The following is a 16695-nucleotide window of genomic DNA, read 5'->3' on the forward strand; positions in this document are numbered from 1 at the left end:
CCAAGAGAGCACTGGAAAGAGAACCACGGCAGAACTGAGTCCAGCGTTAGGATGAAGTCATACTCATCTTGAGCCTCCACTTCCCTCTATGTAAAACAGCATTTTGATTTGTTTCCCACACAGAGTTATGAGAAGCCAAGGAGAGGAATGCAAAAGAGGCTTCCTGGACTTGCCAGTACCCAGGAAGACAGGGGAGATCTCAGTGAAGCTGATGACATAGATGAAGAATATGAAGATGACAAAGATGGTGATAATCATGTTTCCACACAGTCCTTGGTGCCTGACTGATTAGATACAGATTTCCTTAATGGAGTCAACGGTCATATTCTTTGTTCACACAGATAACTTGGATAAGTAGCCCAACTCTCTACAATGAATTCAACTGCAAAGTGGGAACAGTAAAAACTATCTGGCAGTGAGAATGGAAAGAGATGAATTAGAAAATATAACCATGCCCAGAGCAGTGCCTGGCCCTTATCAGCAACTTCATTAGCATGGCTTGAATTTGAATTTATGTAGCTTTAGAAAGAATTGTGATGAAGGATACTGATGATATTTTGATCATGACATAGCGTGCTGCCTTATCCTTTCTGTGTCTGATGATCTCATCTGCAAAATGGGAACAACAAATCCCTCTGAGAGGGCTGTTGTGTGTGTGAAAGGAAACTGTTGAGGAGAGAGCTTCTCACACTGCCCGATACTAGCAAGAATCAGGAATTAATAGCTCTCCTTCCTTTATGCTCAGATGAGTGAGTTACTTAGAAGAAAAGACATATAATCCCATGCTTGTGAACATGGTGGCTTTGTCCTCCTGCCCTGGGTACTGACATGCTAGGATCTGAGTCCTACAGTGCACTTTCCTGGTGAGTTCCCTTGGTGTAAGCACCATGGAAAGAGCAATCACACAATTGGGATCCCAGGGAGCCAAGACTGTTGCTGCCACCATTGTGGGGCCTTCTGCCTTCTCCTTGAAGGCAAGTCTAGAGTCAGAGGCAGAGACAGGGACAGAAGGAAGGGTGCTGAGGGTGATTACCCTTAGCCTGTTGTCTGGGACCTCACCATGAGGCTGCAATTGGGTCAGCATAGGGAAGTCACTGGGAGGTCATTTTACCCCAAAGCTGATAGAGGAAGGAGGTTAAGGAGCTGAGGGCCATCTCACTCCTGGAGGGCAGTGGCAGGCTGCAGTGGGGACTGGAAAAGTGAGTGTCAGAGGGAAGTTTTGTTTTTGCATGTACCTCCTCTACACACTTAGGCCACAAGGAAGAGTGTGCTGCTCTCGACATACCCTGCACAGTACGTCCTATCATTTGCCCTGCCATCCTTTCTCTATCTAGTTAGTAGATCATTCTTGCAATTCTTCTTGGACTTTTGAGGCACAGATGATGGACCCTCCTCTGGGCTTCCCTAACACTGTGCTCAGAGCACTGGCATTCTGTCATAAAAGGGTGTTTTGGAATTGCTCTCTTTATTAAAAGTAAGGACCTCAAGGGCAGGGACTGGGTTCGATTTGTCTTTCATTCCCAGTAGCTGGCACAGTGCCTGGCCCAAAGTGGACAGATGCTCATACAAAGTTAGTTTCCCAACCTTGTTTGAACTATGATGGAGGTGGCCAGGGCACCATGATCACAGGTGTCCAGTGGTCAACAGCAGTGGCAGCAGCATGGAAGGATGAGAGGCACCTGTGTCAGATCTCTTCTTCTTCACTGGCCTTGCTCCAGCGGTGACAGCAGTTGGCGGTGATGCCCAGGAGGAAGTTGGTGGCCACAGAAGCGATGGAGACCACAAAGCCCACAAACGCGATGAAAAGGTAATCATCCAGGGTCAGAGTCAGGTGGCAGGCCTTGAAGCTCTCTTCAGTGAGTGAAAAGAGGGGGGCACCCTCAACTTCAGGGGGACCCCGACACTCCGCCAGCTGAGAATCTGCAACACAGAACCCAAGCAGGGTGAGGCTCCTTTGGGAGAGAAGGGATGGGAGAGTCTCCCGCCCCTTCCAGAGAGTCACAAGGTTTCTCCAATATGCCTCAAATATACTTATCATCTAGGCAACCAGCAAAGCATTTTTACCTATTTTTATAAATGTGAAAAATTACCTGTCATATGGTTGAGTGTCTGTGGAAAGTCTTATGGTTACTTCCAACGGTGGATCTGGGACTTTTGTGAGGCATAAAGCCTGAAGTCTGGACATGTCACTCTCTGCTCTGTACATTCTTTTGGCTTCTCATTTGCACATAGAGAGGAAGCCCCCAGCCCCCCTAGGGTGCAAAGGACACTTCCCCAGCCCTTTATTTTCTTAGCTTTTCTGCTCCAGAGACACATGTCTCTATCATCCCTCCACAGCCCCAAACATGTCTCCTCTTAGATGAAGATTCTGCTCTAGGTCTCTCTCTATATAGCCCATTCTCTCACTTCCTTTGTGTCGTTGTTCAATACAACCTGCTTAGTGATGCCTTCCCTTGGGAGCACACCACACCTGTTTCCCCCACACTCACTCTCATGCCCATTCTGCTTTATTTTTCCCTATGGTGTCCTTGCCTGACAATTTTGTCACTGTCTCTCCTCCCTTGAAGATATGCTTCTCTCACAGCAGCCTCAGCACCAGAAAAGCATCTCTTTGTTGTAAGCACTCATTGGGTCTTTGTTAAACGGATGTGGGACTTTAATTAAAAAGCCTTGTGTCTTGTTACTAGATCACATTTTTTTTTTTTTTCTGGAGAATACAGTCAAGAGCATAGCCTCTGGAGATAACACCTGACTGTGAATCTCCTCACTGCTCGTCAGTTGTGACTGTGAATATTTAGTCCCTCTGTATCTGTCAAGTGACAACAATATCTGTCTTCTGTAATTGAAGGCAGGATTTAGAGAACTAAATCGCACAAATGCTTCTAGTGCATACTAAACATTAGGTAAAGTACATGCCTTTTATAATGATCATAGTTGGGTCTCTCAGGTGTCAACTTGGGGTCATATTCTATACTCCGAGATTGGAGGGAAGAAGCTGCTCCTTTGGTGGGATGTCTTTTCTCCCCAGCCTTGTGGAACAATCCTTTAGGGTCACTTCAACAAGTGCATGGTGGTTGTCAGTGGTCTAACCTTATCTGTCTGGGGAGTGAGAGTGGTCCGCAGAGGCAGTTCCACCTACAGATCTGGGCAATAGCTTCAGAGTAACTCCTATGTCTTGGGTCAGGATGAAAATACTAATTGAGGCTCTAACCTTGGGCACATCTTGTTTATTTTTTTCTGTCTCTCCTGTGTTGTCTTTATAAAAAGGGAATAATCCAATCTAAATTTTCCAAGCGAGTCAATGTGAGGCTTTAAAAGTTAGTGTATAAAAATACAGGCTGTGTCAATGCTAGCTAGCTATTGATTATACAGGTTTTGAGGGCAAAGAACAAAGAGATGGGCCTGGATTGATCCTTTTGACAGATGGATATGCATACATATTATTAGCCTTAAAAGGTGTGTGTGTGTGTGTGTGTGTGTGTGTGTGTGTGTGTGTGTTTTCATGTTTGGGATAAGGATGCAGTCTCCCTCGAATCATGGGTTGAATCAATCCCAGTATACTGTTTGCACAGGACTGTAGACTCTGATTAGATCCTGGCCATATCTGGAGTTGACTCACAGAAAGCTCTCTGGGGAATCTAGAAGATATCAACTTCCAGAGCTGATTGTGTATATATATAAAGCTGCAGTGAGACAATGCAGACCAGCTAGAGAAGGCTGAGGGCACACAGTAGCCACACAAGATCGGAGGTGATGGGCTGAGAAAGTTCTCTGGAAATCAAGAGATCAATCTTGAAATCAGATTATATCCCAGTAGCTCTCTCAAGTCTATGTTTGAATTCTGTCTCCCAGTATGGATAACGGGGGAATTTCACTAGAAAAGAGAGGAAGTGATAAAAAATGTCTGAAGGAATGACATTATCCAGGTCTACATACTCTAGCAAGATTTGGCCTCTAAGAGGAAATGTAACCTGTCCTCTGTGGAGAAGGATGGGGGCCTGTTTTCTGGAGTTCAAGTGCCTCACCTGCAGTCATGTCTGAGGCTGCACTGTTGGGACCTGAGGTTCTCCTGTCTTCTGGAGTCTTGAGTCCCTTGCCTGCATTCACATATGGGAACTGGGCTTTTCACTCCTGTGGAGAGCTCAGGTCCCTGGCCTGAGTCTACAATGACGGGGAGGGGGGGGGGCTGGTCTTATCTCCTCTCTGAGGTAGCCAAGTCTTCTGCTGGGCAGCAGGACCCCCTGGAGATCGCAGCAGCGGAAGAGGAATCCCTACTGGGAGGAGAGCTGAGTGCCTCCAAAGGCTCTTTCTGTCAATAGTGACAAGAGAGGGAGGCAGAGCTTGCAGAGATTGGGTTGGTAGGGAGATGGCTCTAGGCAGCCTCCCCATCCTAGTCCCCACCATCACCCCATCTCAGTCTCCTGCTATTTTGGTACTGGAGAACTTCCTCCCACAGCTCTGTGGAAACGCAGGAATCGTGACCCACAGCCCCCCTAAATTATTTTAGTCTTGGACTCCCCACTCAGTCCTCTCCCCCTTGCCTCATTCAGCATTGTTTTATTTTTTCCCCTTGAGTATGCTGAACTTAGGCTCTAGGGAATTCCTGGGATGGGGTTTCAGCAACTCCTATTGTTCTGATGCCAAGGCTGGGTGCTTCACTATAAGTGCATTGGTGGCTGGGACTATGGCTAAACTTTACTGCTTCTGCACCAGGCCTCAACACCACTGCATGAGACTAGGGCCCACTAAACTTCTGTGACACTGGCTCTTTCGTGTCTTAGTCCACTCTCTAGTTGGGACTCTCCAGTTAAACTGCCTCATTTCAAGCCCTTCTCCCTAGACGCCCACCCCATGCATAAACCTTGAAGACTCTGCTAAGGCCACTTGGCCAGCCCAGAGCTTGGTTATTTGGTTCAGGATCTGATTCTTGACAGTACAGCCAGAGAACAGCCACACTGCCAGGGTTTAAAACCTCGCTCCAATGTGTGGTAGTTGTGTGACTTTGACCAAGCTACTAAATTGTTCTGTGCTTCTGTTTCCTCCTCATTAGGGTTCTTATGAGGATAAGAGGAGCCAACACATGAAATACGCTTAGAATAAGGCCTGGCACATAGTAAGTACTAAAATAAATAGGATTAGTCATGATTGTTTCTTTCAGGGTTTTCTCGGCACTGATTAGAGTAGAGTAGAAGTCAAATGAATGTGTTTTTATTTACAGCTCTGCCAATTTCTAAGTGAGTGACTCTGAGAAAGCCTTCTTACAGTTCTACATCTCAGCTCCTTCACCTGTAGAATGGCAATAATAAAAATGGGGGTTCACTGAGATAATGTATGCCAAGGTCTCTGCTCACGGCAAAGGTTCAACAAATACCAGCAACGACCAGCTTCTCCCACTCTGCTTGCTGTGTGTCTTCTTTCTCTCTGTGATCATAGGCACCATAGAGGTAGGGGCGTCTGATTCTTTAGCAAATGAATTTCTCTAGTACTCAGCATGCATTCTACATATTCAGCAAATACTTTTTGAACAAAAGAGAGGTGTACAAAGATGAGGGCACACAGTATCACCACCATTTTTTTTTTTTTTTTTTGCGGGGGGAGACATTACTTCTAGAATCCCTCCCCCTGATGACCAGCCCAGTCACCTCCCTTACCCGCTGTACAGCGCTGTATCCGATTCCGCAGCCACTTCAGCAAGGGCTCCATGGTGCAGCCGCACACCCACGGGTTACCCCCGATCTGCAGGGTCACCAGCCCCGGGAGGCCCTCAAGGGCTTCAAGGCTTAGGAAAGCCAGGCCACCATAGCTGAGGTCCAGGTCTCTGAGATGCACGAGGCCCTGGAAGGCCTGAGGATGCACCCTCCGTAGCCAGGGGTTGTGGCTCAGGTCGATATGCACCAGTCCATGAGCCTCTCGAAACATGTCAGCTGGCACATGGCTGAGGTTGTTGTAGCTCAGATCCAGGTGTGCTAAGCGCTTGGCATGGAGAAAGAGGCCCTGCGGCAGCTCCATCAAGGAGTTGTTGCGCAAATCCAGCACACGGAGTTCCATGTAGCATGTGAGATAGCCCGGCGGCACGGCTGCAATGCGATTGTGGGCCAGGCTGAGGTTGCGGGTGTCCCTTGGCAGGTCCGGGGGTACAGAGAACAACCGCTGGCTGCTGCAGTCCACTACTTGGTTACGACATGTACAAAGGACTGGGCAACTGGTACCGGCATCAGAGTGCATCACTCCAGCTGCCAAGAGGAAGAAGACCAGCAACAAAGCTGGGTGGGGAGGCCCGGGCCAGGGAAGCTGGGCCCAGGTGTCTCCCATCTTTGGTAGCTGGCAGCAGCAATACTGTAGGGAGCCCATCAGAGCTGGATCCCTAGGTTCAACAGTCAAGGGACAGGGAGGCTGCTACATTAGAGGCCTGAGTCTGGGAGGTGGGGCTTCTGAGAGTGTGCTATCATGGTTTAAGACTTCCTTGGGAGCCTCTAAGCATCCAAGGCTTCCTAAGATCCACAGGATGTCCCTTTTGCAGAGCCTGGGGAGCAGGGACCCAGTTGAGATACCTTAGGGTCTGAAAGGGTGATCAAAGCTTGAGAAATGAGGAGACCAGGACGAAGCTGGGGCAGCCGTCAGCAGGTTTTGCAAGGGTCCCTGCAGATCTTTTGTGCCCCTGTCACCCATGCCTGCTGGGTGCTTCCTCTGGGTGCTGTGTCTGAGTGGTGGGAGGGATATGATGTGACAGAGATGAAAGGCGGCCTTTAAAGGTCCTGGCACTTCTTCTAAGAAAACTTAAGCTCTGTCCTAGGGCTGGGACTGATTAAGAAGTCAGAATTGCACCTGGATCTCCAGCTTTCAAGGTCTCAGAGGCCATTTCCCCTGGTGGTCCAGTGGGCATGAGTTCACGAAAGACCTGGGGCCAGAGATTTAGGAAGGGGCCTTGGAGAAGAATGTTCCCATGGCCTCCTGAAAGCCTGACTGTTTAGTCTCATTGGCCTCTGGAATCTCAAGGGATGCTCTTTGCTGCCCAGAGAGGGGTGAGTCCCAAGTGATACCCACTGTCTGGGCCACTGAATCTGGAAGAAGCCATGAGTTCTGGAGGCACAGGTAGGGGTCAGTTAGGAAAGCATTATCTACATCTTCAAGCTGTCACCATAGCTGTGCACTCAGCTGGCAGAGGCAGAATTCACTCTGTCAACAAGAAAAGCATTCAGGCAGAGGCATCGAGAGTCCCTTACATCTCTGTCCCCTTACCTAGGTCCTTTGTCTTACCCCTCTCCTCCTTTATTTCTCATTTCTTTCATCTTTGAACCTTTGTCCCCAACCACAAAGTTCTTTGCTTACTATCTTTCAGATGAGGACCACGGTGATCGCAGAGCCCAGCCTCCAGTCACCTACTCACTACATCCACCTGACCTAAAATCCTTCTCCTAGGTTTCTGTCCGGAGCTGGATGCATTTTTTTTCTATTGCTCATAGCTCCACCCTTGTGAGCACCGAACACCCCACCCTGAACAACTCCCTAAGAAAAACACGCATCCACACTCTGGTGGTTTGTATACCCCCTCAAACACTTTCAGCCTCTCTCTCTCCTCCTCTCTTACACACACACACACACACACACACACACACACACACACGAACTCACGAACACACACACTCTCACACTTTTGTAGTTTTTCCCTCTAGCTCCTTTCTGCACAGACTCTTGCAGAGCCCCCTCCCCAGTGTGCCCCCAACATCTTTTACACCACAACATAGCCCTAACCCCAGCATCTAGTTATGTTCCAGCCTCCAGCTCCCAGCCTCCCTCTTAAGCCCACACACATACTTGGTCTGGCAAAGGGTTCCCACCCAGGGTCTCACCCCAGGGCTCATCCCTCACCCTCTGTGGCCTCAGCTTCTCTTTTACCCACCTGCTGTCCTCACTTACCCCCCAAACCCCACCCTTTTATCCCCGCGGTCCTTTCCCACCCTGTTCTCTACTGCTTCGGAGCATCAGTCTCAGCACTGGGAAATCACCCCGGCACCACCTTATACAGACTCATTTTTCTCAGCCTCAGGGTCTCCTGCTATACTCCCACAGACCCTGGGGAGACTACTCACTCTGTTCCAAGGACACAGACATCAATCTGCAGCAGACAAACGGCTCTGCCTCCCTCATCCTGGAATCCCCGCTCCTTTGCTTGCTAGCTTCCGAACAGATTGCCTACTGAGCTCTTCCCCTCCCCCGACTCTCCTCTTCCACGTCTCCTGGATCCCAGGCCAGCATCTTCTGCGTTTTCCTGTCCTGTGGTCCCTGTGCCCCTTCTTTTACGCTGAAGGGAAATCTGAGAGAGGATGCTTAGAAAGTTCACAGAATCTGAACGCCTCTTGGGAAACTCAGCTGGTGCTGAGGCTGCCTTGGTGTGTGGCTTCCGCCAGAGCCAGGTCTTCCCCTCCCTCCTCCCTCTCTCCCTCTCTCCCCCTCCCTCCATCCCTCTCCCCTCCTCTCTCTCTTTTTCGCTCCCCTTTTTTTTCCTCGAGGGCCAGGTAATGACGTTTCACTGTCTCTTAGCAACTGCCTCCACATCTCTGAGCAACAGGAGAACTGGCTATAGACCCCATCAAGATGAGAGGAGAGAAGGAAGTACTCCTGGTGAATTCACAGCCACCCTCAGGGGCCTAGTGGTAGGGCCAGGAGAAGAAAGGAGAGGAAGGTAGACAGCCTGAGGACAGGGGTGAAGGGAGAGGAGCCAGCAGGGGAGAGAGGGCAAGAGGGTTCAATAGGAAAGGATGGAATGGGCAGAGCACTGGTGTGGAATCTTAGATGGAGCAAGGAGAGATTAAGAGCATCAGACCCCAAAGGGATAGAAGAGCAGAATATGGAGAAAGGAATTTAATGGGGTGGAAAAGACCAAAATGCAAAATGAATGAGAACAATGAAGACAAGAATAAGGATGAAAAGAAGAAAGGAACATGGTTGATTCTCGGTGTTTGCTCACCTGATAGGCAAACACTCTCTGTTAGCTCCTATAGTATACCTCTCTCCAGGTCTGGGTGTCCTTTGGTTCCCAGTACCATGTGACTGGACGAAGGCTTATTGGGAAGAATCATAGGTGACTTGTTTCCTCTGTTCCTTCTATCTAAGTTCTTACCCCATGAACTCTCAGGAGTTAGGAGCTTTGGCTGGAGTGCCGGTTGATGGGAGAGCCCTGGAGATGCAAACAATTGGCTAGTTCAGGGGAGGGCAGCTGGGCTTCTGCAGATACTTGGCTATATCATTAGGGAATGGAAATGGCCAGGGAAGTATTATGCTCTTGGGTGAGGGTGATGGCTCAGCAAGTAAAAACCTTGTAATACAAACACAGAGACTGGAGTTTCCATTCTCAGCACCCAGGTAGATGCCTGATATCTATGGCAGCCTCCCTGTGATCCCAGTGCATGGAAGGTGTGGATGGGATGCCCACGGCAAACTAGCTAGCTAGACTAAACGAACTGAAGGCTCTGGGTTCAAACAAGAGTCCTTGCCTCAGTGCACAAGACATAGTACTATTGTGGATGACACCTCTGATCTCCACATGCATGTGTAATATGTGCACACATATGCACTATTATATACATGTGCCCCAACACTTATGAGCACAGACACATATATGTACTTTTACTGCACATATTGCACACAATAAAAAAATTATGCTTCTTTCTTCTTTCTGAGAGCCCCAGGAATCCCTTGGGCTGCTTTGTTCCCTTTAGGAGCATCCTCCCACACTCTACGCTGAGTTCATGTGAAGGTTAATCACAATCCTCTTTCCTTGAGCAAGTCTCTTATTCAGTGGGGCATTTACAAATTGGCTTGGCTAGTTGGTTTGATCAAATTTGGCTTTCCTTCTCTCTCTCTTCCCCATTCCCTTCCCCCTCTCTCTCCTTTTCTCCCCTCTTCTCTCTTCTCTTCTCCCCTCACCACCCCTGCATCGGGTTCTTGCTATGCAGTTCAGGCTGGCCTTGAATTCTCAATCTTCTGCCTGCCTCCCAAGTGCTGTTGGATTATAACCACCACACTTGATTTCTTTTCCTTAAAACAAACAAACAAACAAACAAACAACTTTTTGAACATTTACTGTGTGCCAAACAATCAACAAGATGGCAGTTTCTGCCTTAGGAGATGGTGGTAGGATTGGGGAGATGGCTCAGTTGGTCAAGAGCCTGAGTTCTATCCTTAGCAGCCAAGCAAAAAGCTGATGTAGTGATGCAAGCTTCTAATCCCAGGGCTGTCTCAAAAAACTCACAAGGAATGAATGCTATCCAAGGTTGACCTCTCCACAACATGTACCACACACGCATGGTACACACACACACACACACACACACACACACACACACACACACACACACACACACACACACACACACACACACACCACACACACACACAGAGAGAGAGAGAGAGAGAGAGAGAGAGAGAGAGAGAGAGAGAGAGAGAGAGAGAGAGAGAGATTGACTCTACGCTTTTAGTGTGCTGACCTGGAGCCTCCTGTATCTAAATGATAGCATGTTCTAGAGAAGAAATGTGAACTTATACAGGTTCTGGGCATTTAAAAAGTTCTCTAGATCAAGTGACCTCATCCTGTCTACAGGATTCCCCTTCATATACAGGTATAGAAGGTCACCTTATAGGTGCTCTCCCTATAGTGCAGCCTTTTACCTTCTATAGTGTCTAGTGCTGAGCAATATGGCAAGTGATTTGTGAACACTTATGCTCTGATGCTAAGATACTGACTTATGAGGTTAGTATCTCCTCTATCCTCAAAGCAAGGTGATGGTTGTGAAATCTTATTTATACATTTTGAAATAAAATACTCATCCTAGCCCAATTGTTACTGAGGATGGTTGGCCTCTGGAATGCAAAGCTGTCATCTCATTTTACTAATTAAAAATGCTTGGAAACAAAATCTCACTGGAAAGAATCATGAAAAATAATTATGAAAGGTAGAGAAAGGTATTCACAGTCGAACATTTAGTGTTGACTAGAAATAAGACAAAAAATTTAGAAACAAGAGGGTCCTGGGGATTCACCGGCCAGCCAGCCTGCTCAAACCAGTGAGGTGCCTCACCTCAAAAACTTGGGGCTGGGGATTTAGCTCAGTGGTAGAGTGCAAAAGGAGAACCCTAAGAAGGATGAGTGGATTCCCCTGGGAAGGGGAAATAGATGAGCTCTCCTGGATAAAGTGGGGCTGGGTGGCACGGAATAGAGGGGATGGGGAGATGGGAACAGGAGGAATCAGGTTGGTCCAGTTAAGGACAGCATCGAGGGGGAGGGTAATGAAAGATATCTTGATAGAGGGGCCCATTATGGGGTTAGGGAGAAACCTAGTGCCAGAGAAACTCCCAGGAGTCCACAAGGATGATGCCAGCTAAGACTCCTAGCAGTAGAGGAGAGGGTGTCTGAACTGGCCTCCTCCTGTAATCAGATTGGTGACTACCCTAATTGTCATCATAGAGCCTTCATCAGTAACTGATGGAAGCAGATGCAGAGATCCAAAGCCAAGCACTGGCTGAACTCTGGGAGTCCAGTTGAAAAGAGGGAGGAAGGTTTATATGAGCAGGGGTGGGGGGGATCAAGATCATGAAGGAGAACCCCATAGAGACAGCTGACTTGAGCTAGTGGGAGCTCAGGGACTGTGGACCGACAGCTAGGGAGCCTGCAATGGGACTGAACTAGACCCTCTGCATATGGGTGACAATTGTGTAGCTTGGTCTGTTTGTGGGGCCCCCTAGTAGTGGGATCAGAACCTGTGCCTGGCACATGAATTGGCTTTTTGGAACCTATTCCTCATGCTGGGATGCCTAGTTTAGCCTTGATGCAGGGGGAGGAGCTTGGTCCTGCCTCAACTTGATATGCCATGCTTTGTTGACTCTCATGGGAGGTCTGCTCCTTTCTGAAGGAGGAGGAGTGTATGGGGGGCAGGGTAGATGGAAGTGGGGAGAGGGAACAGGAAGAGAGGAGGGAGGGGAAACTGTGAAACTGTGGCTGGTATGTAAAATAAACACACACACACACACACACACACACACACACACACACACACACACACACACATGACCTAGGCTACACTGTTTGCTCACCATTGGGAACTTCAGTTTTCTGCTTGTGGAGCAGGATAACGACACCTGAGCCCTGGGGCATCTCACAGGCATGCTGTACCAATAAAACATTTAACCAGCACACAGCACTACAGATAGGCTTGTCAAGCGAACAAATAAAAAGATCAGTGAAACATTGCTGAATAGTTATGCACAAAGGAAAACATTAATTTGCATGAAAACAGGAGACAAAGGAAAACAATCATGTTCGCTGACGATTCGGATGTATCCTTATGCAAGGTAAGCCTCGAGATTTACAAGAAACTTTGATTAGAGAAAACGATGGCAGCATGTAATATATCTTCTGTAACTGTGAAGTTCAATGAAGTAGAAATATTTAAAGCATCTTTTTCACTTTTAATCATTTTTTGACTCATTAAGGGATTCTGTGAATCCTAAATTGGTGTTTTGTGGCACACAATGTACTGTGGAAAAAATGCTTGTTCAAAATAAGTTTAAGTGATAGTGTCTTCAACAAAATGAGGCAAATTTATTTATTGGAGGATGTATCTGAAGCTTAACATGAGAATCTTCTGTTTGCAAGAGCAGCAGGGAGAAGCCTTCATGCGAATCTAATGCCTGCCATTTCCTACATTTACTTGAGATCTCTTTCTTTTTTTCTTCTCCCTCCCCTCCTCTATCTCTTCTTTCTCCCTTCGGCCTTTCTCTGCTCTTTCCTTCCCTCCCTTCTCTCTCCCTCCCTCCCTCCCTCCCTCCCTCCCTCCCTCCCTCCCTTCCTCCCTCCCTCTCTCCCTCCCTCCCTCCCTCCCTCCTTCCCTCCCTTCTCTCTCCCTTCCTTTCTTTTCTCTCCTTTCTTTCTCTTTCCAGTACTGTCAATCAGGGAAACAGTTTTAAGTAGGAATCAGCTTTAGAAATGCTGTAAGTTTTTTTGAACTGTTATTTACTAAAGTTTATTCTTGTTTTCAATCTAGCCCTTGTAATGGCTTAATTGGAACTCATTATTTTATTTGTTTATTTTGTATTAATTAAATTTATTTATTCATTGACTGTCCTATCTATAATGATTCCTTTTCCTATATGGTTATAGGAAATACATACATACATTTATATATATATACATATAAAATCTTTCTTTCATCCCATCAACTCCTCTCTCTTTCCTACAAGTCCCTTTTCTACCCACAAGTCATACCATTTTGTGTGGGGCCCACAGAGTTTAATTAGGGCTATTCTCATGACCATGATTGTGAAACTACTCATTGGAGTCTCACCAGTAGGTATATAAATGACAACGACTCCCCCTCACCAAGTACTTATCCAAAAGCCTCATGAGCCCTTCCCTCATCCATATGAACTGAAATGAGAGTCATCAATGTAGAAGTAACAAACCCATGCTGAGACACTGTGCTGGGTGGTTGGTTACCTGATTCTCCTTGCAAAGTGATAATCTCTTGCACAGCAGACAGTGGGGGTTCAATTAGCAATATGATGAATTCATGACATATTTTTTTCAGGGTTTCTCGCATGTTGTGGAGTCTCTGGACTGTAAAGAATTTTGTAGCTCAGCTGATAGAATGTCTGGTGAGCATGCATGAAGCCCTGGATTTGGCTCCCAGCCTCTCATGAACTACTGGACATGGAAGTACATGTCTGTAATCCCAGGAAGTGAGGGCAAGAGAATTAGAATTTCAAGGTCATCTTCAGTTACTTTGAGGCCAGTCCATACTACTCCAGACCTTTTCTGGAAAAGAAAAACAAAACTTATTCTATTGTGAAAATTTGTAGGAATCAGTAAGGGAGCGGGAGAAAATGAAATCAGTTGAAAAATCATTTTCATTATTATGATTTCTTGAATGCATGACAAATTAGTTGTAACAATGACAGAAAAAATTTATACAGATGAGGATTAATTTAATATATCATGTACAAATTTGTTCAGGGAAAACTATGACACGTTAGGAGAATGATAATAGAGGAGAAAATGGAAAGCTGATTTCTCATATTGCTGGGAAAGTATAAAAATAGGAAAGATGGCTTTTGCTAGATTATTATAACTTAATGAAGCGTTTAGCAGAAACTGGGGAGCTGGAAATGAAAGCCATCTGGGGAAAACCTGGTCAAGAATGCACAGATGATGTTATTAAGACAATGGTGACGATGACAATATTGTGATACTGCTTAGAGTGATGATGGGAGATTTGCTTAACTAAAAGGATAAGGTACAGATTGCACACTGAAAAGCACTCAGTGGCATTAGGCAATATGAATGCTTTGAAAAAATGACCACAGATGTAACATGTGCTTAGGAGTGGTTCTCACTACCATCAGAAAGAGTATGAAAAATGGAAAACAAGCTGACAGTGTAGAACACAATCTCAGAGTAGGAATGCTAGTAAGACACCAGGTCTGTGCTTCATTTTTCCTATATAGCAAAGACAGTAACAAAAATACAAGCTAGGAAGAGAGGAGAGTCACACATTAATCCTAGCTGTGAGAGGAGCCATCTTCTTGTGTAAGGAAAGAGGCAATGTCATTAGGAATAAGATTGCATTTGCCAAAAACACAGCATTGAAAGTCAAGGTTTTTCAGAAAGGAATGTGATAAAACAAGAGAGTACAGAGAGAAACTCAAAGGAAAATGGATTTTAGGCACAAATATTTGAAATGACACATATAAAATATATTTAGGATGCCACAAATGTATTTTTTAACAAATGAATGCAATATGTACTTTGCTCTGATGCAAAGACATGTGGTACTATTTTCTATCGTTTGGTAGAGAGACTAATACCTGTGTATACGTAACCTTTTAGGGTACAGGGGACTTTGTAGATGTGCTTAAACGGAGGTGGGAAGATTGTTCTGGATGATTCATATGGCTCTAATGTAAGCCTAAGGGTCCTTACAAAGAAAAGAGAGAGGTATAAGTGTCAAAGGAGGAGAGAGAAAGGTGGAAGTGGAGGTTGGAAGTATCACACTCCCTGCTTTGAAGATGGAGAAAGGGACCATGAACCGAGAGACATAGGTAGTCTCTAAAGCCTGTAGAGAACTATGAAATAGACTCTCTTCAGATATTCCAGAAGGAATATTGCCTTGGTGATCCACCAGAGGCTCCAATATTTAGAACTGTGAGAAAATAAACTTGCTTTTTAAAGTCACTAATTTTGTAGTAATTTGTCGAAATAGCCATAGAAACTAACATAGTCCTCAAAATGACCACCTTCTGGGTGGGATATGTGAGTAGGCTTGGTTGTTACTTCTGTGATTAAGTTATTAATCAGCAGCCTTCATACTAATCAAAGGGGATGGTAGAAACTGGGGAAATGGCTTAGTCTGTAGAGTACTTGTCCCACAAGCATGAAGATCTGAACTCAGATTCCCATCAGCTGTGTAAAAAGTCACGTACTGGGAAGGTGGAGACAGGTGGGTCCCTGAAACTCAATGACCAGTCAATCCTGCCTAATTGGAGAGCTTCAGGGTCAGTGAGAGACCCTATCTTAAAAAAAAATGGAGTGTAGAGAGATCAGGGAAAACAACCCAAGATTGATCTTTCGCACGCGCGCGCGCGCACACACACACACACACACACTCCCCTCTTTCTTCTCCTTACCTAGTCTTCGTGTGGCTACACCATTAGAGAAGATGACATTCCCTTTGCCAACCATTAACATTCATGAGCTCTTCAGGAAGGGGTGTGTGTGGTCTCATGGGAGTCTCAGTCTGTGATGGAAAGTGGAGAATCAGTCTGAGCATCCAGTGAATAAACAGTGCTGCTGTGTGTTCACAGTTGCAAAGAGCACACCCTCTCTGTACAGCAGCATTGCATGGCACCCCTTCCCATCCTCCTGTTTTCAATTCTTTCTGCCTTCTCTTCTGTGAGCAAACATCTTGGTGACTTGAACGAAACACCAGTAGAACATTAGCTTATCCAGTGAGTGACACTGAACTAAAGATGGAGAATCACATTGATGAGATAGCCACTCACTTCGCTACTCATCGGCTTTGTGCTCTGAAACTCTGACATGTCCTTACAGTTCAGTGTTTTCATGTCTAAAATGAGGATAGTCTTGGTATGTATTTCATAGCTTGCTGGGAGAATCTGGAGAAGCAACACCTGGTACAGTTCTCTGTCCTCTAGAAAAGCTGAATGAATGAAGCGCTCCCACCATTACTATAAGTATCATTTTATGGAACTGAACTAGGAGCTTCTGTTGCTGGTTCATTGAAACCTCTTGCTTCACCTTACAAGTTAGGGCTTTGAAATGAGATTAACACCTGACTTAAGCTATTAATTAAATGACACACAAAAACACTTATCATAGTGTTTGGCACATAGCCAACTCTCAACAGACCTTTGTTATTATTATTTCTATCATTGTTACTATTATTTGGAGAGGAAATTGGTAGAGGAGAGCAGGGAACCACAACCCAAATGAGGCCTTCGCTCTTTTTTATTTGTGACCAATTTCCGATTTCTTTCTTTTCTTTGGCTCCAGGATCAGTACTCTAGGTCTTCAGTGGTGTTATAGCTGGTGTGTGTGTGTGTGTGTGTGTGTGTGTGTGTGTGTGTGCATGTGTAGTATTGAATACATGTTCATGTGTAGATGTTTGGAAGCCAGAGGTTGACA

The 16695-nt window shown here is 46.1% G+C and overlaps 1 protein-coding gene across 2 annotated transcripts; it reads right to left on the minus strand.

Moving 5' to 3' along the window:
- Nucleotides 1–1446: 1446 nt before the first annotated feature.
- Lrrc55 (leucine rich repeat containing 55) lies at nucleotides 1447–8415 on the minus strand. Of its 2 annotated transcripts, none has more exons than XM_036185345.1 (3): nucleotides 8091–8415; nucleotides 5652–6233; nucleotides 1447–1920 (listed from the first exon to the last, which is right to left on the minus strand). In XM_036185345.1, exons 1-3 carry the CDS (start codon nucleotides 8146–8148, stop codon nucleotides 1685–1687), a joined length of 876 nt encoding a protein of 291 aa, XP_036041238.1. In that variant the 5' UTR covers nucleotides 8149–8415; the 3' UTR covers nucleotides 1447–1684. The 2 variants fall into 2 exon arrangements, with proteins under 2 accessions (XP_036041238.1, XP_036041237.1); XM_036185344.1 differs by having other exon boundaries at nucleotides 5652–7176; nucleotides 8091–8147.
- Nucleotides 8416–16695: the final 8280 nt, after the last annotated feature.

The sequence above is a fragment of the Onychomys torridus genome, chromosome 4, assembly GCF_903995425.1.
Source record: "Onychomys torridus chromosome 4, mOncTor1.1, whole genome shotgun sequence".
NCBI lineage: Eukaryota > Metazoa > Chordata > Mammalia > Rodentia > Cricetidae > Onychomys > Onychomys torridus.